This window comes from Salvelinus namaycush, chromosome 10 (genome assembly GCF_016432855.1).
Source record: "Salvelinus namaycush isolate Seneca chromosome 10, SaNama_1.0, whole genome shotgun sequence".
Lineage (NCBI taxonomy): Eukaryota > Metazoa > Chordata > Actinopteri > Salmoniformes > Salmonidae > Salvelinus > Salvelinus namaycush.
This window is the reverse complement of record NC_052316.1, coordinates 12348933-12372123: the sequence shown is the minus strand read 5'-3', so window position 1 is coordinate 12372123 and position 23191 is coordinate 12348933. Positions and strand designations below refer to the sequence as shown.

The window sequence follows — 23191 nt, the reverse complement described above, 5'->3', positions numbered from 1 at the left end:
AGCAAATGAAAGATAAACATCTTGTTAATCTACCCATCGTGTCCGATTTCAAAAATGCTTTACAGCGAAAGTCTGCAGTCAAAAAAGTAAAAAAAAACACAGACATTTTTCCAGCCAAAGATAGGAGTCACAAAAAGCAGAAATAGAGATAAAATTAATCACTAACCTTTGATGATCTTCATCAGATGACACTCATAGGACTTCATGTTACACAATACATATATGTTTTGTTCGATAAAGTTAATATTTATATCCAAAAACCTCAGTTTACATTGGCGCCATGTTCAAAAATGCCTCCAAAATATCCGGAGAAATTGCAGAGAGCCACGTCAAATAACATAAATACTCATCATAAACTTTGATGAAAGATACATGTTTTACATAGAATTAAAGATACACTTGTTCTTAATGCAACCGCTGTGTCAGATTTAAAAAAAACTTTACGGGAAAAGCAAACCATGCAATAATCTGAGACGGCGCTCAGAAAATACAATAACATTTCCGCCATGTTTGAGTCAACAGAAATCAGAAATTACATTAAATATTCCCTTACCTTTGATCTTCATCAGAATGCACTCCCAGGAATCCTAGTTCCACAATAAATTGTTGTTTTGTTCGATAATGTCCATTATTTATGTCCAAGTAGCTACTTTTGTTAGCACGTTTAGTACACATATCCAAACGCTCGTGCAGGTCCAGCCGAACATCGGACGAAAACTTCAAAAAGTTATATTACAGGTCGAAGAAACTTGTCAAACTAAGTATAGAATCAATCTTTAGGATGTTGTTATCATAAATATTCAATAACGTTCCAACCGGAGAATTCCTTTGTCTGTAGAGAAGCAATGGAACGCAGGTCGCTATCATGTGAAATGCGCGTGACCAGGACATGGGTCTCTGCCAGACCACTGACTCAAACAGCTCCCATCCGGCTCCACATCACAGTAGAAACCTCATTGAAGGTTCTACAGACTGTTGACATCTAGTGGAGGTCGTAGGAAGTGCAAACAGATCCATATCCTATAGGGACTGAGTTGAAAATCGACCAACCTCAGATATCCCACTTCCTGGTTGGATTTTTCTCAGGTTTTCGCCTGCAATATGAGTTCTGTTATACTCACAGACATCATTCAAACAGTTTTAGAAACTTCAGAGTGTTTTCTATCCAATAGTAATAATAATATGCATATATTAGCATCTGGGACAGAGTAGGAGGCAGTTCACTCTGGGCACGCTATTCATCCAAAAGTGAAAATGCTGCCCCCTATCCCAATAAAGATAACTAGCAACTTGTAAACAATTACCCATTTCTATAATTGAGTACTATTTTAATAGAAATGTTGGCTGTTAAGCCAATTATATTATATGTCTGTTTTAGTTTATTGTGATGGTAATTACTTTTGTTTTTGATAATAATTTTTTAGGTGGAGATCACTAGCTACAGTATTTTCAACCTAGCCTTGCTTTTAGTTAGCTAGCTAGTTGCTCTGTAAACTAGCTTGACTTGATAGAAAGTTCGAGAAAGAAGTTGAGGAAAAAGTAACTCAACGAAACATGTTTTATTATCACCTGAAACAATATGTTTCTCCTGTCTTGAATGAAAAGGGCCTATTTTGCAATCTCCCAAAATAAATGCGTTCTCGGACGAGAAACTAGACTCTCCTCCATTTTGTCTTGCATTGTCAAACCATATGCTCTCCATCCAGTAGCAGAACGAGATTGCGTTAAGATGACTTACCGCGTAATGAAATATGTCACGATGTGAATTGGGCATTAGCTAAAAAAAAAAAAATGTTTTAAATAAATAAATTGGGCATTAGCTTGCCTGTGATGTACTAGGTTTTTAGTATGAGATTGCCAACAGAATCACACAAACTGGACTTTCAGTTAACAACATAAGCAGCTTTATTTACATGACGTTATTTGGTAGACTGGCTATGTAATCATACTGGCACCAGTGGGTTAATGGGTCCCCCGGCACCTTTTGAATAATGGCTGCCTCTTAATTCTCTAATTGTTTGCAGCAAAACAAGTGTCCCCAGGCACTCACCCCGACGCGAAGGAAACCACTGGAGAGTGACTTTGAAACCATCAAGCTCATCAGTAATGGAGCCTATGGGTAAGCGCTAAACAGGCAAGTGGTTAACCACGCTGATCACTGAAAACATGGACTCCCAATGAGCTATTATCATGTTGATTTGAAATCAATGCACTCTGTCACTTCAGTTATAGTCAGTTAAAGGTTAACAGTAAAATGCCAACTGTAGACTTCTGACATGGTTAGTAAACATTTAGAAAACTATTGAATATTAACTACAATTCCACCTTTTATGGATTGAACTATCCCTGTAGTCATGGATTATCAGTGTGGAGGTCTTGTATGACACGGCTCCTGTCCTGTGGTGGTTGGCAGGGCTGTATACCTGGTCCGACACAGAGACACTCGGCAGCGTTTCGCCATGAAGAAGATCAACAGGCAAAACCTGGTCCTGAGGAACCAGATCCAGCAGGTGTTTGTGGAGCGGGACATCCTGACCTTCGCCGAGAACCCATTTGTGGTCTCCATGTTCTGCTCCTTTGAGACACGACGCCACCTGTGCATGGTGATGGAGTATGTGGAAGGTAATGTCATATGATATTCTAACCCAAAAGCGATATGTTTATCATGACTCTGTTTGTCATGTAATGGAAATATACTGAACAAAAATATAAACGCAACAATTAACGATTTTACTGAGTTACAGTGCATATAAGGAAATCAGTCAATTGAAATGAATTAATTAGGCTCTAATCTATGGATTTTACATGACTGGGTAGGGACGCAGCCATGGGTGGGCTTGGGAGGGCATAGGCCCATCCACTTTGGAGCCAGGCCCAACCAATCAGAATGAGTTTTTCCACACAAAAGGACTTTATTGCAGAAATACTCATCAGTTTCATCAGCTGTCCGGGTGGCAGGTCTCAGACGATCCCGCAGGTGAAGAAGCCGGATGTGGAGCTCCTGGGCTGGCGTGATTACACGTGGTCTGCGGTTGTGAGGCTGGTTGGACGTACTTCCAAATTCTCTAAAAAGACGTTGGAGGCGGCTTATGGTAGAGAAGTTAACATTAAATTCTCTGGCAACAGCTCTGGTGGACATTCCTGCAGTCAGAATGCCAATTGCACGCTCCCTCAAAACTTGAGACATCTGTGGCATTGTGTTGTGTGACAAAACTGCACATTATAGAGTGACCTTTTATTGCCCCCCAGCACAAGGTGCACCTGTGTAATGAGCATGCTGTTTAATCAGATTCTTGATATACCACACCTGTCAGGTGGATGGATTATCTTGACAAATGAGAAATGCTGACTAACAGGGATGTAAACACATTTGTGCACCAAATTTGAGAGAAATAAGCTTTTCTGTGGGTATGAAACATTTCTGGGATCTTTTATTTCACCTCATGAAACATGGGACCAACACTTTACATGTTGCGTTTATATATAATATTTTTGTTCAGTATAGTTGGAAAGGCGAATTTGATCCACCCATGAATTCTGCTAGCTTTAGCATAACTGTTGATTATCTCTTGTAGGTGGGGACTGTGCTAACCTGCTGAAGAACATGGGCCCCCTTCCCGTGGACATGACCCGGATGTACTTTGCTGAGACTGTGCTGGCCTTGGAGTACCTTCACAACTACGGCATTGTTCATAGAGACCTCAAACCTGACAAGTGAGTCCAGAACAAACTTTAAACCTCTTTACAAGCAGTGCCTTCAGAAAGTATTCATATTCATTTTTCTCCCCCCCACCCATCTACACACTATACCCCATAATGACAAAGTGAAGAAAAAAAAAATACACTTTTGCAAATTTGTCACACCCCTGAGTCAATACATGTTAGAATCATCTTTGGCAGCGATTACAGCTGTCTTTCTGGGCAAGTCGCTAAGAGGTTTGCACAGCAGGATTGTACAATATCTGCACATTCTTTTTTTATTCTTCAGCTCTTTCAAGTTGGTTGTTGATCATTTCTAGACAGCCATTTTCAAGTCTTGTTTTCAAGACAATTTAAGTCAAAACTGTAACTAGGAGCTAAAGAACACTCAATGTCGTCTTGGTAAACAACTCCAGTATAGATGTATATTTGGCCTTGTGTTTTAGGTAGTTGTCCTGCTGAAAGGTGAATTTGTCTCCCAGTGTCTGTTGGAAAGCAGACTGAAACAGGTTTTTCTTTAGGATTTTCAATGTGCTTAGCTCTATTCCGTACATTAAAAAAAAGAACTCCCTAGTCCTTGCCGATGACAAGCATACCCATAACATGATGTAGCCACAAATATGAAGAGTGGTACTCAGTGAAGTGTTGCATTGGATTTTCCCTAAACATAACGCTTTGTATTCAGGCCACATTTTTTTCAGTTTTACCTAAAATGCCTTATTGCAAACAGGATGCATGTTTTGGAATATTTTTCACTCTGTCATTTACGTTAGTATTGTGGAGCAGTTTTCTTCTATCTCAGCCATTCAACGCTGTAACTGTTTTAAAGTCACCATTGGCCTCATGGTGAAATCCCTGAGCGGTTTCCTTCCTCTCTGGAAACTTAGGCGTTAGGAAGGACGCTTGTATCTTTGTAGTGACTGGGTGTATTGATACACCATCCAAAGAGTGATTAATAACTTCATCCTGCTCAAAGGGGTATTCAATGTCTTTTTTTATACCAATAGGTGCCCTTCTTTGCAAGGCATTGTAAAACCTCCTGGTCTTTGATTGAATCTGTGTTTGAAATTCACTGCTCGACTTACAGATCATTTTATGTGTGGGGTACAGAGATGAGGTTGCCATTCAAAAATCATGTTAACCACTATTATTGCACACAGAGTGAATCCATGCAACTTATGTGACTTGTTAAGCAAATTTTTACTCCTGAACTTATTTAGGCTTGCCATAACAAAGGGGTTGAATACTTAATTACTAAAGACATTACACCTTTTTAATTTTTAGAAAATGTGCAGCTGTTTCTAAAAACATAATTCCACTTTGACATTATGGGTTATTGTGTATAGGCCAGTGACACAAAATCTAAATGTAATCAATTTTAAATTCATGCTGTAACAAATCAAAATGTGTGAATACTTTCTGAAGGTACCGTACCTCAAGTCGAGGAAAATGTAGCTTTAACATTTCTCTCTATGCCACCTGCAGCTTGTTGATCACTTCTATGGGCCACATCAAATTGACCGACTTTGGCCTGTCCAGAATTGGCCTGATGAACATGACCACTAACCTTTACGAGGGTCACATGGAGAAAGACACCAGGGAGTTCATCGACAAACAGGTGAGTCTTGTCAACCGCTTAACCCTTTATTTGTCCTTTCACTATAAATACATTCAGCTCCATAATAAGGCATAGGAAAACAATATAGCAAAATGCCAGACAAGTGTTTTTGAACACATACTCACACCAGGGTCAAATGCATAGGTTAAATACTTTCAAATACTCAACCCAGTATAGGTGTACCATCTCATAACTACTGTGTAACTAAACTCCATTGTGTTACAAAAATCTGAATGCAAATGTTACGGTATAACTGAATATTATTGGTGTGGTTCTCTAGGTGTGTGGCACCCCAGAGTACATAGCCCCAGAGGTGATACTGAGACAGGGCTATGGGAAGCCGGTAGACTGGTGGGCCATGGGAGTCATCCTGTATGAGTTCCTGGTTGGATGTGTGCCCTTCTTTGGGGACACGCCCGAGGAACTCTTTGGGCAGGTTGTCAGTGGTAAGTATTCCGTTGATGGAATATGTACAGTATGTAGACTTTCTTTAATTGTGTTTAATGTGGAGATCCTCTCATTAACGTGTGCTTGCTCGATGTACAGATGACATCATCTGGCCCGATGGGGATGATGCTTTACCTGCAGACGCCCAGGACATGATCACACGGCTGCTGAGGCAGAGCCCTCTGGAGCGCCTGGGGACAGGTTCGTAGACCACAAAACTACGTTCCAATGTTCATACTAGCATCCCACTTAGAATGCATGCCCTATTGCTTCATTCTAAGTGGTGCGCTAGTCTAGATATTGGAACCCGAGGCCTCATCTTTCATGTCACATCATCCTCGTCTGATGTTTTGCTGTTGGCTATTTTTCTGAGATTTGCACACGACCGTAATCGGAAAAATAAATATTGTTCTAGGAGGAGCATCTGAGGTAAAACAACACCCCTTTTTCTTACTTCTGGACTGGAACGGACTACTGCGACTGAAAGCCGAATTCATCCCTCAACTGGAAGCGGAGGACGACACCAGTTACTTTGACAGTACGGGCAGTCCTTCATAAGTGCTTTTATTAAAGACAAAGATCCATTCTTTCTATTGCTAGTATATCTCCACAGATGTGATATTTGCTCTTCATGCCTGTTTAATGCTTATTGATATTTTCATTAGTCAATTGTGTTTAATGAAAACTATATGTTTTCCTGAAATACACTAAATATCCTGGTTCAGATTTTATGGTACGGTCCCTGTTCCTGAGTTCCACTCATTTTGTGTTGTCATGTTTTCAGCTCGCTTAGAGCGTTACCACCATTTGGCCTCAGATGAGGATGACGAAACCAACGATGAAGAGTCTTCCCTGGAAATCCGTCAGTTTTCTTCCTGGTCAAACCGCTTCAGCAAGGTTCGGAACGTACCTTTTCAAATATTAGAAATGTCAATAATATTAGTCGTTTGTTGAGCAATTCTTTGTAAATACAATATAATGGAAAACTCCTTAAATCTGTGAAAGAGAAAAAAAGGTTTTGTTGGTGCCAAGTTCACCAAACTTGACCACCCTAGCTAATGTGGCTACTCCATGCTTTCAGGTATACAGCAGCACAGAACATCTGGCCACACCGTCCAACCTGAGCTTCTCATCGGACCGCAGCCACAGTGAGGACAAGGAGGGCTGGGATGGGCGTTTCACACCCTCCCCAGGAGGAGACATTCAGAGACAGGAACGCCAGCACCAAGATCGCAGGGGCAGGTGAGCAGAGCCAGAATGAGTTGTAGCTCTCTGTTTCTGTTAGGATTCCCTGTGTAAGAGTTAAAACACGTCTTTATCGGACGCACCCCAAAACAGTGGGTGAAAGTGCATAAGATTATGATTAGTTCCAAAAAGTCAAGAAATGTTTGCTGAATAGGGTGTGCATAACCAATGGCTGCACACATCATAAATGACTATTTTAGCTGTAGATAGGATGTCACCATTGCCCCTTCTACTCCTAACTGACACTGCCGTTGATGCGCTGCAGCCTGCGCCCTCGGGCAATGTCCAATTCCTTCCATTCTGAGAGGGGCACCAGCCCCCTGGTGATGAGCAGCACCCACAGTCTGGAGACCATGCCCCGCTTCGCCTTCTCCACAGACGACGAAGGTGAGCTCAGTTCCAAGCCACTCCACTCTTCTTCAAGTCTGCACAGCCTCATGGAAACCAGCAAAAATTGAAATATCACATAAGATATTTCATTTCTCATGAAACATTCTTCATGAAAACAAACAGATTTGTGTGATATTGCTTTTTGTTGATAGGAGGATTCATGACCAAGCCAGGTGCAGACTAATCAAAGGGCAAACAGTCTAGACACAAACACAGAGTTCAAGTGTATAGACTTTCTCTTTAGAGTGAGCTTCCATCCAGACCAAATTATTTGCAAAGATACTTCGGACATTGCCTAATTTGGTCAAACAAATTTGATTTGAACCCTTATTCCTGTGTATTACAGCTGAGGTGGTAGTGTCAAACCTGCATCGGATCAGGATTCGTAGCAACAGCACCGGGGCCAAACACTCTTCCCCCAGGAACCACAGAGTCCCCCAACGCTTTGGAAACCAGCTGGAGACACCAGATAGACAGACACCAGACAGAACGAGGCTTGGGGGCAAAGTCCCCAAGTCTGCCTCCATCTCCGCCCTGTCTCTCATCATCACTGCAGGTCTGTGTTAGGGTTAATGCATTACAAAAGTAAATTGTTACGTAAATCAGATTACTTTTATGAGTAACTGAGGAAAGTAATGGGTTACTTTGTCAAATTGGGTAATATTATTACAGTTACTTTGTCAAACAACGCTTGCGTTACTTTCACAATCATATTTCTACCGGGCACGTTTCCATGATCTGATCCCGACTTGTTTCCTCATTTAGTTCTCGAGCGATTATAGAAAGGCAACAAGCTCTCACAGTCTCACTGCTGAATTAGACATTTATCCACGTTGCTCCAAATTTCAGTGTGTTTTTGACACCCTGGGTTGACTCCTGCTGCTCTATGTGGGCCCATTTTTCCAAACGTCAAATTTCGAAGTTAAGGGTTAAGTGTAGGCACTCATTCCCGAATGGTTAAGGTAAGGTTTGGGTAAGGTTTGGGATAGGGTTAAAACAAAACATGTAAAACCAGTGTCCACGACTGGGATCAAACACACAACCTTCTGATCCAGAGTCATGGGATAACACTTATCCACCACCTCTGTCCACAGCACCCTAGCAAAACACAAGTCTACTTGATGGTAATAGTGCTCACTGTTGCCCCTGGTGGACAGTTTTGAAGGCATTTCCCGACGACCTCGGGACATGGATAGACGTCAATCTTGAACGCTCTCTCTGGTTTGGAGAAATGTCATGACAGTTGCTGTCCATAGAAATATATAGAGGGCGCACCTCTGATCTTTGCCATTGATCACTTCTGTGAAAATAGAGGGCTTTCCCGTGTAGTGGCAAGTGTGCCCTCTATACATTTCTATGGGTCTGTGTATGTGTGGTCCTTAACCAGAACTGGCGGCTCGAGAGAACGATTTTGAATGAAAAGATAGGAAATCTGTACTGATGTTTGGCTTACAGTACATATGGCTTGTAGACTAGCACAGGAAAGCAGCGCCACAGATGCAAGGAGAAACTAGTGATCAAACCTGAGTTAGTAAATAACCTATCTCTGTCAGTGCACACGGCCTTGTTCGCTCCTACAGAATTTTCTCATGAAAGTAACGCAAAGTAATATAACACCAATACTTTCCTCACAAACGAATATTGTAAAGTAATCTGTGGACATTGGAGTTAAGATCAGAACGAATGGTGATTGGCCACTGTGGGTGAAAATCCAGCACTTGAAGAAAGAGGAAATTAGGAATATATGTATAAATATTTAGCTACAGGTACTGTAGATGCGAGGAAAATATCTGTAAGTAGAAGTATTGTTGTCCGTTAGTTTACTCCAGTTAGGGTAGGGATGGTAGTAGGGTAACCAAAATCATGGGCATTAATATGAGTTGGTCCCCCCTTTGCTGCTATAACAGCCTCCAATCTTCTGGGAAGGCTTTCTACTAGATGTTGGAATATTGCTGCAGGGACTTGCTATCATTCAGCCACGAGCATTAGTGAGGTTGGGCGCTGATGTTGGACGATTAGGCCTGGATTGCAGTCTGCATTCCGATTCATCCCAAAGGTGTTCGATGGGGTTGAGGATCAGGGCTCTGTGCAGGCCAGTTAAGTTCTTCCACACCGATCTCAACAAGCCATTTCTGTATGGGCCTCACTTTGTGCACAGAGGATTGTCATGCTGGAACAGGAAAGGGCCTTCCCCAAACGGCACAGAATCGTCTAGAATGTCATTGTATGCTGGTGCGTTAAGATTTCCCTTCACTGGAACTAAGGGGCCCGAACCATGAAAAACATGCCCAGACTATTATTCCTCCTCCACCAAACTTTACATTTGGCATTATGCATTGTGACAGGTAGCGTTCTCCTGGCATCCGCCTAACCCAGATTAGTCAGTCACATTGCCAGATGGTGAAGCGTGATTCATCACTCCAGAGAACGCGTTTCCACTGCTCGAGTCCAATGGTGGCGAGCTTTACACCATTCCAGGCGACGCTTGGCATTGCGCATGGTGATATTAGGCTTGTGTGCGGCTGCTCGGCCATGGAAATCCATTTCATGAAGCTCCTGAAGAACAGTTAATGTGATGACGTTGCTTCCAGAGGCAGTTTGGGACTCAGTAGTGACTGTTGCAACCGAGGACAGGAGATTTTTACGTGCGAAGCGGTTCAGCACTCTGTGGTCCCGTTCTGTGAGCTTGTGTGGCCTACCACTTCGCGGCTGAGCCGTTGTTGCTCCTAGAGGTATCCACTTCAAAATAACAGCACTTACAGTTGACCAGGGCAGCTCTAGCAGGGCAGAATGTTGACGAACTGACTTGTTGGAAAGGTGGCATCCTTTGACGATGCCACGCTGAAAGTCACTGAGCTCTTCAGTAAGGCCATTATACTGCTAATGTTTGTCTATGGAGATTACATGGCTGTGTGTTCGATTTTATGCAGCTGTCAGCAACGGGTGTGGCTGTAATAGCCGAATCCACTAATTTGAAGGGGTGTCCACATGCTTTTGTATATATAGTGTAAGTTCGTCATACAGGGTTACTAGTGCCAAGCAGGCAAATATCGCTGAATAGGGTGTGGTATGGCAGGTGTGTTTGCACAGAGCTAATGGCTATTAAGTTGATTGTAAATGCTAAACAAGAGCAGGCTCTTGTTCTAAATTCAACCATTGCCCCATGCCTTTTCTCATTTCCTGAACTTGAACTCATCCTTTGTGTACCATTTCAGATGATATGCCCGGCGGCCTCCAGCCCAGCCCCATCTCTTCGCGCTCGCTCTCCTCCAATCATTCGTCCCGCGATTCGTCCCCCAGCCGCGACCTGTCGCTTAGCCTCAGAAGCCTACGGCCACCCATCGTCATCCACAGCTCAGGGAAGAAATACGGCTTCACCATGCAGGCCATCCGCGTCTACATGGGCGACAGCGACATTTACACTGTGCACCACATGGTCTCGGTGAGTGCCCCTTTGCTATCCTGCTCCAGAATTAGCCAATAATGACGTAATAAAAGGCGGCATCACCCCACAAAGACTGAGGAATTGTGATAATTAAAAAAACACTGTTTGTTTTACAGAGTGTGGAAGATGGCAGCCCAGCCCACGAGGCAGGACTGAGGGCTGGTGACCTCATCACTCATGTGAATGGAGAGTCCGTGCAGGGTCTGGTTCACACAGAGATGATGGAGCTGCTTCTGAAGGTCCATAAAACAATACACACCCTAGAGCCTATACCTATCGTCAACCTATAACAACACTGTTAGCGAGATATAAGAACCAATCCTTCATAGTTTTTTTGTGAAACACCAACAGAGTGGCGGCAAGGTGGCCCTTCAGACTACTGCATTTGAGAACACATCTATCAAGGTTGGGCCAGCTCGAAAGACCAGCCACAAGGGAAAGATGGCAAGACGCAGCAAGAAAAGCAAAAGAAGGGACAATCAGGACAGGTGAGGGAAAATATTTTGATTTGTTTTTGTGCTAATTTAATTTGATGGAATATTGTTGCCGTATTGCCATTGTTATGATATATTAACCTGGTGGGGGTTGATACTGTATCAAAACATTTATATAAGTACATCCAGCAAGAGTCGTACTGCAAAAGTCACTATTACAAATCGAGTCAAATTGTATTTGTTACATGCTTCTTAAGCAACAGGTGTAGACTAACAGAAAAATGCTTACCCACGGGCCCTTCCCAACAATGCAGAGAGAAATAATAGAAAAGTATTTGCGTAATAATAAATACACAATGAGTAACGATAACTTGGCTATATACACGAGGTACCAGTACCGAGTCAATGTGCAAGGGTACAAAGTAATTGAGCTATATACTGTATGTACATTTAACTAGGAATAAAGTGACAGATAATAAACAGTAGCAGCAGCGTATGTGACAAGTCCAAAAAGTTCATGCAAAAAGGGTCAATGCAGATAGTCCGAGTAGCAATTTGGTTAACTTTTTAACTAACTATTTAGTAGTCTTATGGCTTGGGGGTAGAAGCTGTTCAGGGTCCTGTTGGTTCCAGACTTGGTGCACCGGTACTGCTTGCCGTACGGTAGCAGAGAGAACAGTCTATGAATTGATTGGCTGGAGTCTTTAGGGCCTTCCTCTGACATTGCCTAGTATAGTGGTCCTGGATGGCTGGAAGCTCGGCCCCAGTGATGTACTGGTCCATACGCACTACCCTCTGTATCGCCCTGCGGTCGGATGCCAAGCAGTTGCCTCTTCAACCGATCGCTGCCTGCACCTGCCCGCCTGTCCAACATCACTACTCTGGACGGCTCTGACTTAGAATATGTGGACAACTACAAATACCTAGGTGTCTGGTTAGACTGTAAACTCTCCTTCCAGACTCACATCAAACATCTCCAATCCAAAGTTAAATCTAGAATTGGCTTCCTATTCCACAACAAAGCATCCTTCCCTCATGCTGCCAAACATACCCTTGTAAAACTGACCATCCTACCAATCCTCGACTTCGGTGATGTGATTTACAAAATAGCCTCCAATACCCTACTCAATAAATTGGATGCAGTCTATCACAGTGCCATCCGTTTTGTCCCCAAAGCCCCATATACTACCCACCACTGCGACCTGTACACTCTCGTTGGCTGGCCCTCGCTTCATACTCGTCGCCAAACCCACTGGATCCAGGTCATCTACAAGACCCTGCTAGGTAAAGTCCCCCCTTATCTCAGCTCGCTGGTCAACATAGCAGCACCCACCTGTAGCACGCGCTCCAGCAGGTATATCTCTCTGGTCACCCCCAAAACCAATTCTTTCTTTGGCTCTCCTTCCAGTTCTCTGCTGCCAATGACTGGAACGAACTACAAAAATCTCTGAAACTGGAAACACTTATCTCCCTCACTAGCTTTAAGCACCAGCTGTCAGAGCAGCTCATAGATTACTGCACCTGTACATAGCCCATCTATAATTTAGCCCAAACAACTACCTCTTTCCCTACTGTATTTATTTATTTTGCTCCTTTGCACCCCATTATTTCTATCTCTACTTTGCACATTCTTCCACTGCAAATCAACCATTCCAGTGTTTTACTTGCTATATTGTATTTACTTCGCCACCATGGCCTTTTTTTGCCTTTACCTCCCTTATCTCACCTCACTTGCTCACATTGTATATAGACTTATTTTTCTACTGTATTATTGACTGTATGTTTGTTTTACTCCATGTGTAACTCTGTGTTGTTGTATGTGTCGAACTGCTTTGCTTTATCTTGGCCAGGTCGCAATTGTAAATGCCTACCTGGTTAAATAAAGGTGAAATAAAAATAAAATAAAAATACCAAGCGGTGACGCAGCCGGTCAAGATGCCCTCAATGATGCAGCTGTGTAACCTTTTTTGAGGATGTTAGGGCCCATGCCAAATCTTTTCAGTCTCCTGGGGGGGAAGAGGCATGTGTTAGTGTGTGGACCATGATAGATACTTAGTGATGTGGACACAGAGGAACTTGATGCCCGTCGACGTGAATCTCCCCCCAGTGTTCAATCGAGGTCACTACACACTACCGCATGGATGACAACAAACTGCATACCTCACCAGTGTTGCCTTTTTTCAAAATGGAGCTAGAAATCTAAGCCTTGACTTTAGATTAAGAAACGTAAGGTATACTGTAGAAGACCTCCTTAATGCACAGAGTATTCCCTCTCATTTGTATAACTCTACTGTCATCATCGTGAAACAAGTTGACCTAACCCCGATCAATTAGAAAACAAAATGATCCTCAATGAGAAATTTGTTTTACAGCATACATTTTCAGGAAAAAAACTCCCGGGCTGTGAATCACGTACTATAATAATAATGTTATGGCTCTATTTACCCTTCGCAACCCCTTCATAGCCTTTCATAACTCTTTGTAACCACTGACTGAGCTAGGCGGCGGAGCATCCTGAAGAAGCTGTCCAAGCAGAGCACGGTGATTCACAGCAGCCGCAGCTTCAACTCTGGACTGCAGCATCACTCTGTGTCGTCCAGCGAGAGCCTGCCAGGCTCCCCCACACACAGCCTGTCACCTGGCCCCTCCACCCCCTGCCGCAGTCCTGCCCCCGACCACCAGGCTGCAGGTAAGACAAGGCCCACGCTTCTGCAGCAATGTTGCTACTAACACTGTAACTATGACTACTACTATGGCTACAGTCACTACTGTATTACTAGGCTACTACTAAAACTACTACTGTTACCACTAACTTAAGCTTTTATCTCCTCATTTTGCTTTCCATTTGTCTTAGTCCATGACAATGCAATAGCCCCTTTTGAGGTGGATCGTAAACTTACTTTGTATTTACCTCTCCCTCAGACACAAACTCTCCACAGAGCACTTCTCCCTGCTCCAGCTCTCCCAGCTCCCCGGCTGCACACATCCGGCCCAGCTCCCTGCACGGCCTGGGCTCCAAGCTGAGTATCCAGCGTTACACCAAGGTGGGTCGCCGCAAGTCCACCAGCAGCATCCCCCCGTCCCCCCTGGCCTGCAACTCCTCTCCCCAGCCTCTGTCGCCCCAGCGCTCCCCTTCTCCCCTCCCTGGCATCACCAAGACCTTCCACACAGTCCGTGGCAAGACTCTGTCGCCCCCAACCATTGTCCGCCATTGTGTGCGCCCCCGCAGCGCAGAGCCGCCCCGCTCTCCCCTCCTAAAGAGGGTGCAGTCGGCTGAGAGGCTCTCCAGCGCCTACCACGTTGACAAGAAGTCGTACCCCCACCGCAGGCACACGTTGGAGGTGCCTTTCCAGGGCGAGGGGGAGGACGTGGAGGTGGAGGGGGTCTGCGGCGGGGGGGTCTCCTACCTTGGGGACCACGGGAGGCTGCTGGGGGGTTACGGGGGCTGCCAGCGGCTGAGGGACTGGGCGGCAGAGCGCTCAGAGCAATTGGTGGTGATGAGGAAGCTCAACCTTTCGGAACGCCGTGACTCCTTCAAGAAGCAGGAGGCGGTGCAGGAGGTGAGCTTTGACGAGTCTGACGACCAGAAGACAAGCCCCACGTTCACCGTGATGCTCACTGCCCCTGGAGCCAACCGGCTCCAGCAGAGGGCAGCCTCCTGGACGCCTATGTCCCAACCCAGCGAGGAGGTGACTGAGGTGAAACGCTTCACCCTGGTGCCTCAGATTGCTGTGCAGGGCTCAACGGAGAGTGAAGAGCAGGACGACTGGGAGCCGTGCTCAGACGGAGAGGAGGAGGACGGCGGCAAGAGACAGGAGCTCGAATCTACCGATAACAACATTGGCACACAGCAGCTTGTTAAGGATGTCTCTCTCACGGTGAACGTCTCCAGTAAGGCACCAGAAGCGACAGCTGCTTTGCACAAAGACTGCCTCTGATAAGGTTGGGGATACCGCAGTAGACTCTAGCCCCCAGAAAGGGAAGCTAAGGAAGTGACATTTCCTTGAATCATTTCATGCAGCACATATCTTCCAAGGATGCACCTTGACACTCTCACTGTTGAAGGAAGGAAATGTTTGGGCAACAGAGTGTTTCCCCGCCGAAGGAACTCAAACGAATCGCGACATTGATTTTGTTTTGTAGATTTCACTTGATCCAGGATATTGTTTTGTAAATATGTAACACTAGGAAATAGATTGCACTTTATTTCCTGGGTTTATTTATTACTTTTATAAGCTAAGTGGATTTTTGGGGCCAAAAAAGGAAAATGTTAAATTGATAGTGGCTAGCCAAGGTTAAATCAAGTTTTGTGTCCATATATTTTGTTGTTATGTCTATTTTTAAACATGCTACAGAGTAGTTGCTAATAGTAGTTCAAAGAAGTGAGTAGTTTGAGAGGAATTCATTTTTTACACATTCATGTTTTGATTTAGGCTCGTGTGCTGAGACTTAGTGATGCTTTTGTATAATCTCAGCCAGTAGTTTTGAAAGTGGTGCTAATTACAGTGCATTCGTAAAGTATTCAGACCCCTTGTCTTTTTCCACATTTTGTTACGTTACACACTTATTCAAAAATGTATTTAATCGTTTTTTCCCCTCAATCTACACACAATACCCCATAATGACAAAGCAAAATTATTATTTTTTTTAAATTGCAAATGTAATAAAAAATAAAAAACAGATACCTTATTAAGATAAGTATTAAAACTCTTTGCTATGAGACTCAAAATTGAGCTCAGGTGCATCCTGTTTCCATTGATCATCCTTGAAATGTTTCTACAAATTGATTGGAGTCCACCTGTGGTAAATTGAATTAATTGGACATAATTTGGAAAGGCACACACCTGTCTATATAAGGTCTCACAGTTGACAGTGCAAGTCAGAGCAAAAACCAAGCCATGAGGTAGAAGGAATTGTCCTAAGAGCTCCAACACAGAATTGTGTCTAGGCACAGATCTGGGGAAGGGTATCAAAAAATGTCTGCAGCATTGAAAGTCCCCAAGAACACAGGGGCCTCCATCATTCTTAAATGGAAGAAGTTTGGAACCACCAAGACTCTTCCTGAGCAATCGGGGAAGAAGGGCCTTAGTCAGGGTGGTGACCAAGAACCCGATGGTCACTCTGACAGGGCTCCAGAGTTCCTCTGTGGAGAAGGACACCCATCTCTGTAGCACTCCACCAATCAGGCCTTTATGGTAGAGCGGCCAGACAGAAGCCACTCCTCAGTAAAAGGCACATGACAGCCCGCTTGGTGTTTGCCAAAAGGCAACTAAAGGACTCTCAGACCATGAGAAAAAAGATTCTCTGGTCTGATGAAACCAAGATTGAACTCTTTGGCCTGAATACCAAGCGTCACGTTTGGAGGAAACCTGGCAACATCCCTACGGTGAAGCATGGTGGTGGCGTTTTTCAGCGGCAGGGAGTGGGAGACTAGTCAGGATCGAGGGAAAGATGAACAGAGCAAAGTACAGAGAAATCCTTGATGATAACCTGCTCCAATGACCCTAAGCACACAGCCAAGACAACGCAGGAGTGGCTTCAGGACAAGTCTCTGAATGTCCTTGAGTGGCCCAGCCAGAGCCCAGACTTGGACCCGATCGAACATCTCTGGAGAGAAAATAGCTGTGCAGCGACGCCCCCCCCCCCCCATCCAACCTCACAGAGCTCGAGAGGATCTGCAGAGAAGAATGGGAGAAACTCCCCAAATACAGGTGTGCCAAGCTTGTAGGGTCATACCCAAGAAGAATCGAGGCTGTAATCGCTGCCAAAGATGTTTCAACAAAGTATTGAGTAAAGGGTCTGAATACTAATGTAAAATATGATATCAGTTTTGTTATTTTTTATATATTTGCAAAAATATCTAAAAACCTGTTTTTGCATTGTCATTATGGTGTAATGTGTGTAGATTGAACTATTTAATTCATTTTAGAATAAGGCTGTAACGTAACAAAATGTGGAAAAGATCAAGGGGTCTGAATACTTTCCGAATGCACTGTGGCTAGGTCAGGTTTTGGTTGATGTGAAGTCATTGTATTACTAACAAATGGTATTAGCTGCCATGAAACAGATTTGTTTTGTTTTTGTTCTCTTAACCCATATCTTATTGAATGAGGGCCTTTCTTGTTTGACAAATAGCTCCTATTCCCTTGTTTGCAGGCTTGATAGTAGCAGGAAAATGCAGTCCCCTTTACAAATGCTTCAATTATTTTGCTAGTTTATATTTCTAAGCATTTTTACCCAAATCTCAAAGAGGGTATTTCTTCCAATCTTATTTAACATATAAATTAAAGCCAGGTTTGGTTTGTTTTAAAACCTGTTGATTATATTGCACAATATTTTGTCATAACCTCATGTTTGTTCATCCCGACCTCATCCACTTCTGGGTTTCCTGGTTCCTCTGTACTGATTCTCATGGACAACAGGGTTTATACCCACTTGATTTCGCTGAAATCATGGTAGCATGGCAATTTGAGCTTGCTGCCAATGCTTGTACTACTAAAGCATAGAACTTTAATCCTATCAAATGCTGTCACCTAATCTCTGTCACAGAGGCAATTGTTGACAGGATATTGTTTTGATAAGACACAAATAGATAGTTTTGCGCTCAAACCTGTTTTAGGCTACATCCTAGAATTCAGCTGTCCAGGTGACACCACCAAGCTAAAGATAAACAGTTTAAGCTTTCCACAAGATCCGCTTGCATATTTTCAAAGAAACCCATTCCTCTTTCATCTTCTTCTTCTGTGTGTTGATGTTTACATTGTGGTAAAGTGCACTAAGGAAAATGTATATTTTGACATGAATTTTGTAAACGATATAAGGAAGAGGCAACAATGGAGGAGCGTCACATACCTTCAGTCAGAACCCAGGGCTTAGATATTAGGAACAGATGATCGTTTTATGTCTTTGTACTGTACATGTATTTATGTTTGTATTTTGATATCGGAGTCTTAATGCCATATGCATTATTATTATACTTAATATTATTATATTTTAGAGTATACCAACATACCAGTTGCACAAGTGATGGGAACAACAATGGCTGTAAAAATGTGCCTCAAGGATGAAGCTTGTTGGGGGATCACATCAGTGTTGCAAAATGAGTTATGTTGTGTTGAACACCATCATTTTGGGCCTTTTATACACTACAGTAGGTCTGAAGGTTGATATTGTGTTAAATTTTACTTGCTGTTATGTAACTGTCTGTACATATCAAAAGTTGGCGGTGGGAGGGGGTTCTTTCAGAGTCTCAACAGATCCTCAAAAGAGGTCTATATTTTCAGATTTGATGAACTACTCAGAAGTCAGTGGTGGTGAAATGAAATTATACCCAGGACATGCTATCTCGCAAAGCCGGTCAGAATTGTTTACAACGAACATGCTATGTACAATTTCAACAAATGGTATTTTGTAATCCTGTATTTCTATGTACTGTGTAGGTATTGTATTGCAGTCTGTGCATTTCAACACTACACCGTTTTAAAGGCTTTACTCAAGTACCTTTTTGGAACTGTAAAACTTCCGAACTGTTCTATAAGAATACAGTATGATGCATTTTCTCTTGTTTACGCCTTTGTTAGATGCATGCTGCATGAGACAAGGACACATAATACTTGATTGCATGGTACTCTGGGTTTATATAGCCCATGCTGGGGTTTCTACGGTGTGTCTAATAGAGCATTTGTGTGCAAAGTCAACTTTTGCACTTCCCTCTGACTCCTACTCATCATACCCTGAACCACAAATAGACAACTGGTCTGTTTTCCTAATAGTTGTAGGTCTTTTTCTGTGTGTGCTGGGATGAAATCTTCCACTCTCGGGATGTGTATGTCTAATGTTTTTCACTTTCTCACCACTGCGCGGTAAAGAATCTCTTTCGTCATCTACGTCATAAGGGATGCATGTGGTTCATCAAGGGCTGGGAGTGAAGCTTAGACGGTTAGGCTACGCATAGCCCATACAGTGGTTTGTCTCTCTTGCATTTAACCCTCATTTAAAAAAAAAAAAATCTATTTTGTCTGCTATCGAACGCCTCTGTCAACTTAGTTGTAGACAAGGGTACCTGTACACATTGTCACACACTTACAGGGTCAAATGGACACACATGCAAAAACATGTCCACATTCATTATTTCCCTTTGTTTGATTCTGTGATTGAGTTAGAAATACTGGAGGTACAGTGCTAATGTCCATTTTATGTGAATATGGAGAGTATGGTGGTGTTCATATTTGTTTTATTCGAAGCCAGTTTTGTCTGACTAGTTTTTCTTTTTGTGGTTCTAACTGTATGGCCTAGCGCTCTATTCAAACAAAAGCAAATGTTGAGTAAATAGATGGCTAGGATGTGAATATGCCTATGGTTGGGTTGGACTATTGAATGTATTTGCCGAGAAGTGCTTGTGTACCTGAGAATCCTAACAATTTTGCAGGCTCACATCACTTTGCCTTGTTTGAACATCTGTCTGCTTTTGTTTGAGTAGGGATGCCGGCCATCCTTGGTACAAGTGTCAAGATGGATCTATTTTGTGTTTTTACTTGATGTTTCCAAACGGTTTTATAATAAATTGTTTCCGTATGGCATTTGATATTGAAGGCACACATTGTCCTATCTTTTGTTTAAGAAGATATTTTGAACTGGTGGGTGTTCAGCAAGCTTCATACAACACAAGTTTAGCTGGTATGACCAATAGTATGGAGCTGCAGCCCTGCAGCAGCCTGTGACGAAACTAGCCAGTCACTAAAAGCAATACTATCGCCATCTACTGGCTGTGTTTAATCCCTACCACATATTTGTGAACTCCTTTTCTTTCCTAGATTCCTTGCTTCCTTTTCTCCTTTACTAGCGCCCTTTCATTATTTCCTTTTCTCGCTCCCTTCCTTTCCTCCCTACTTGCCGTGGTTAATCCCTACCACATGTATGAACTCCTTTTTGTTCCTAGATTCCCTTTCCTTTCCTCATTTCCTAGCTTCCTTTCCTCCTTTTGCTTACTTCCTTTCTTTCCCTACCTCCATTTCCTATCTCTGTTTCCTTAATTCCTTTCCTAGCTCCCTTCCTTCCTTTTCCTTTTATTAATATTCTTTCCTAGTTTCCTTTCATCTCTCCCGTTCCTTGCTCCCTTTCTTTTCCTCCTTTCTTAGGGAAGGAAGCTATCTCCTTTTCTTATTTAATGTCCTTATTTCCTTTCCTCCGTTCCTAGCTCATTTTCCTTTCCTCTCTACTGGCCATGGTTACATGTCACATTTGGGGAAGCTAAGAATTTATCCTACCATTTCTACCGATCTGCGTGCTAGTTATGATTTTTCTTGTCACAGTTTAATTTCAATCATAACCTTTTCGTTTCTCAAAATCATTGTCACATGGTTACAAAAATGACTGAGAAGCTCAGCTTAGTGGTGGTCAGAAATCAGACATCCCCAAATGGGCACTTTCCGACGGCACTCCAACATTACCAGGACAGAGAAACGAACCAGACACATGCTCATTGCTCATATGGGGTGTGATTCCAGACAGAGTTAAGCATGTGTAAATGCAACGTAATTCCCTTCTCTCTCAATGCTTATTGTGAGCTTGAATTTAAGCATGAGAATAGCATGCTGTCCACCTGCTATTCGTTTTGACTGGAGATCGAATACATTAAGGTGTGGCTACAGATACTGTACACTGACCTTGACTTAATTCCCTTATAATTCCACCTTCTTTACGCGCAAAGAAGTCAAAAATAAGGTCTAGCGAACCGAATGGAAAAAGCATCTATTATTTTTTACGATAACAGCTATGTAAATGAGTAATCAGTTTGGATAAGGGAATTGTAAATATAAATGACACTTGTTTTAGATACATTTTACCTTATAATCCCTGGAGACAAATGTGAAACCAGTCATATGGCAGCAAACTGAAGCATATAAACGTATCAACTTTCCAAGAGTCATGTTTATGAAATACTGTGCCATTATGCCGAATTTAAATTGTACAGCCTTTTAGTTTGCAGGGATGGACACTCGAAACGTTTTAATTATCGGCTTCCCCGACTTTCCCTGTTTCCTATTTCTATCAAGGTAGATATTCAGTATTGATTGTCAGTAGGCCTAATAACCACACATATCCAACTGCCAATTTACTTTTAGTTCGCTTCAGTTGGTTTAGCCTAGATTATTATTCCATTTAATTACATTGTTTTCTTTACTTTCATTTGCTTCCTCTGTAAACGCGGTCACGGCCATGTGGTTGTTGCTGATGATCATTAGTAACAGTTGATCACATAAAAAAAAAGACATGTAGGCTAATTTAAATCATTACTGAGCCGATCGCAGACCAAGCCGAGTTTGAACCCTACGCGTGCCGCAATACTTCGCTGTCATTACACAGTTCCTGGGTTAATACAGGCAATAGAGCAGGGTATAGAGCGGTAGGTTTGTCATACACGGAAGACACTATTATAATTATATTTACGCTAATCTTCCAACATTAAGACCTTTATTTATGTATTTTAGCAGTCCCGTTGAGACCAAGGACTCTTGCAACTCACAATTACACCAAAATCCCAATCACGGCATTATAGTGGTGCAGTGCTAGAGGCGTCACTACAGACCCTGGTTCGATCCTGGGCGCACAATTGGCCCAGCGTCGTACGGGTTAGGGGAGGGTTTGGCCAGGGTAGGCCGTCATTGTAAATAAGAATTTGTTCTTAACAGTAAAAAAAAAAAAACAGTTAAGTACATTTTTTTTATTTTTATAAATACTCCCAAGAAAATAAAAGAAAATCATGAACAACCACATTCCTCAAACAACAGTCTTGTGCTGATGACGTCGCCATAGTCTAGGACCGGAAGAAACGGAGGTGAGGAGAGGAAACATGGAAACAAATGCGGCTGAAATGAGACATTCCTTCTCCACTAGCGAGTCATCAGGCAAATGACATTTCCCTGGATGGGTTCAGAAGGTAAGGGGTCAACGTCAAGAGACCAGGTTGCTCCCAAGGGAGGTGGTGGCGGCCTTCTCCCTCTCCTGTAGGAGACAGCGAGACCGAGAGAAAGAGGCAGGGGGTGGTGTATGATTTCAGAAAGCACAGCAGTCGTCATCTGAGCTCTCATTAATGACTTCTATCTTCATTTGACTTCTCATCTACAGTCATCAAAAATATCCTCTTCTCCCAGAATGAGCTTGTGGTAGGTATTCCTGGTGTTGACTTCGTCTTGTATCAGGTCACTCAATCTTCTCTTCAGGTGGCAGAGAAGGCCATTCCTCCCTCTGACAAAAAGTTCAGTCCAAAAATAGTATAAACCTCAACTTACTCTGACCTTGCAGCTGTAGGGACAGTGCCTCCAGAGATCCCGCTGCTCTTTGTAGTCTTCCCCAGTGCCTCTTCATCTCCTGCACCAGGATCCTCTCTTCCTCCTGCAGTCTGTTCACCAACATCAGGCTGTCAAAGATTGCCTTTTTGATGGCAAGATGGTTGTTGCCTGTGAGATGTAAGCTCACAGAGGTATATAACGGAACAGCGATGATTGCAGCCTACGCTGAAGGTAAAAATTCAATCACAATAGAAACCTTCTGCAATCATACACTTACTGTTGCCATGTCTCTCCCATGACCACACAAAGTTGTCAGTATTGAGCAGCTCATCCACTGTGTGGAGCCTAAACTCTGCCTTCTGCTCTTGAAGTTGAACAATGGCAGCTGTCAAGGCCTTGTCCTCAACAATTTTTATCCGAATCTGATGCCTCCTCTTGTTGCCGTCTGAATAAAAAGGGGTGATTAGACGGACTGGGGGCTCCCGAGCGGCGCAGCGGTCTAAGGCACTGCATCTCAGTGCTTGAGGCGTCACTACAGACCCTGGTTAGATACCAGGCTGTATCACAACCGGCAGTGATTGAGAATCCCATAGGGAGGCACACAATTGGCCCAGCATCGTCC

At 43.1% G+C, this 23191-nt stretch overlaps 1 protein-coding gene across 1 annotated transcript in view; it reads left to right on the top strand.

Annotated features, from left to right (window-relative positions):
- Positions 1-15820, top strand: part of LOC120055171 (microtubule-associated serine/threonine-protein kinase 3-like) — a 37863-nt gene extending 22043 nt beyond the window's left edge. Inside the window, exons 11-26 of the mRNA XM_039003093.1 lie at positions 2034-2119; positions 2414-2622; positions 3576-3714; positions 5185-5317; positions 5598-5763; positions 5864-5965; positions 6180-6302; positions 6549-6661; positions 6846-7006; positions 7275-7396; positions 7746-7955; positions 10615-10841; positions 10961-11083; positions 11196-11332; positions 13780-13967; positions 14201-15820. Of these exons, the coding sequence (XP_038859021.1) occupies positions 2034-2119; positions 2414-2622; positions 3576-3714; positions 5185-5317; positions 5598-5763; positions 5864-5965; positions 6180-6302; positions 6549-6661; positions 6846-7006; positions 7275-7396; positions 7746-7955; positions 10615-10841; positions 10961-11083; positions 11196-11332; positions 13780-13967; positions 14201-15216 (3255 nt within the window). The 3' untranslated portion in view covers positions 15217-15820. The remainder of the gene's footprint in view (positions 1-2033; positions 2120-2413; positions 2623-3575; positions 3715-5184; positions 5318-5597; positions 5764-5863; positions 5966-6179; positions 6303-6548; positions 6662-6845; positions 7007-7274; positions 7397-7745; positions 7956-10614; positions 10842-10960; positions 11084-11195; positions 11333-13779; positions 13968-14200) is intronic.
- The last annotated feature ends 7371 nt before the right edge of the window (positions 15821-23191 follow it).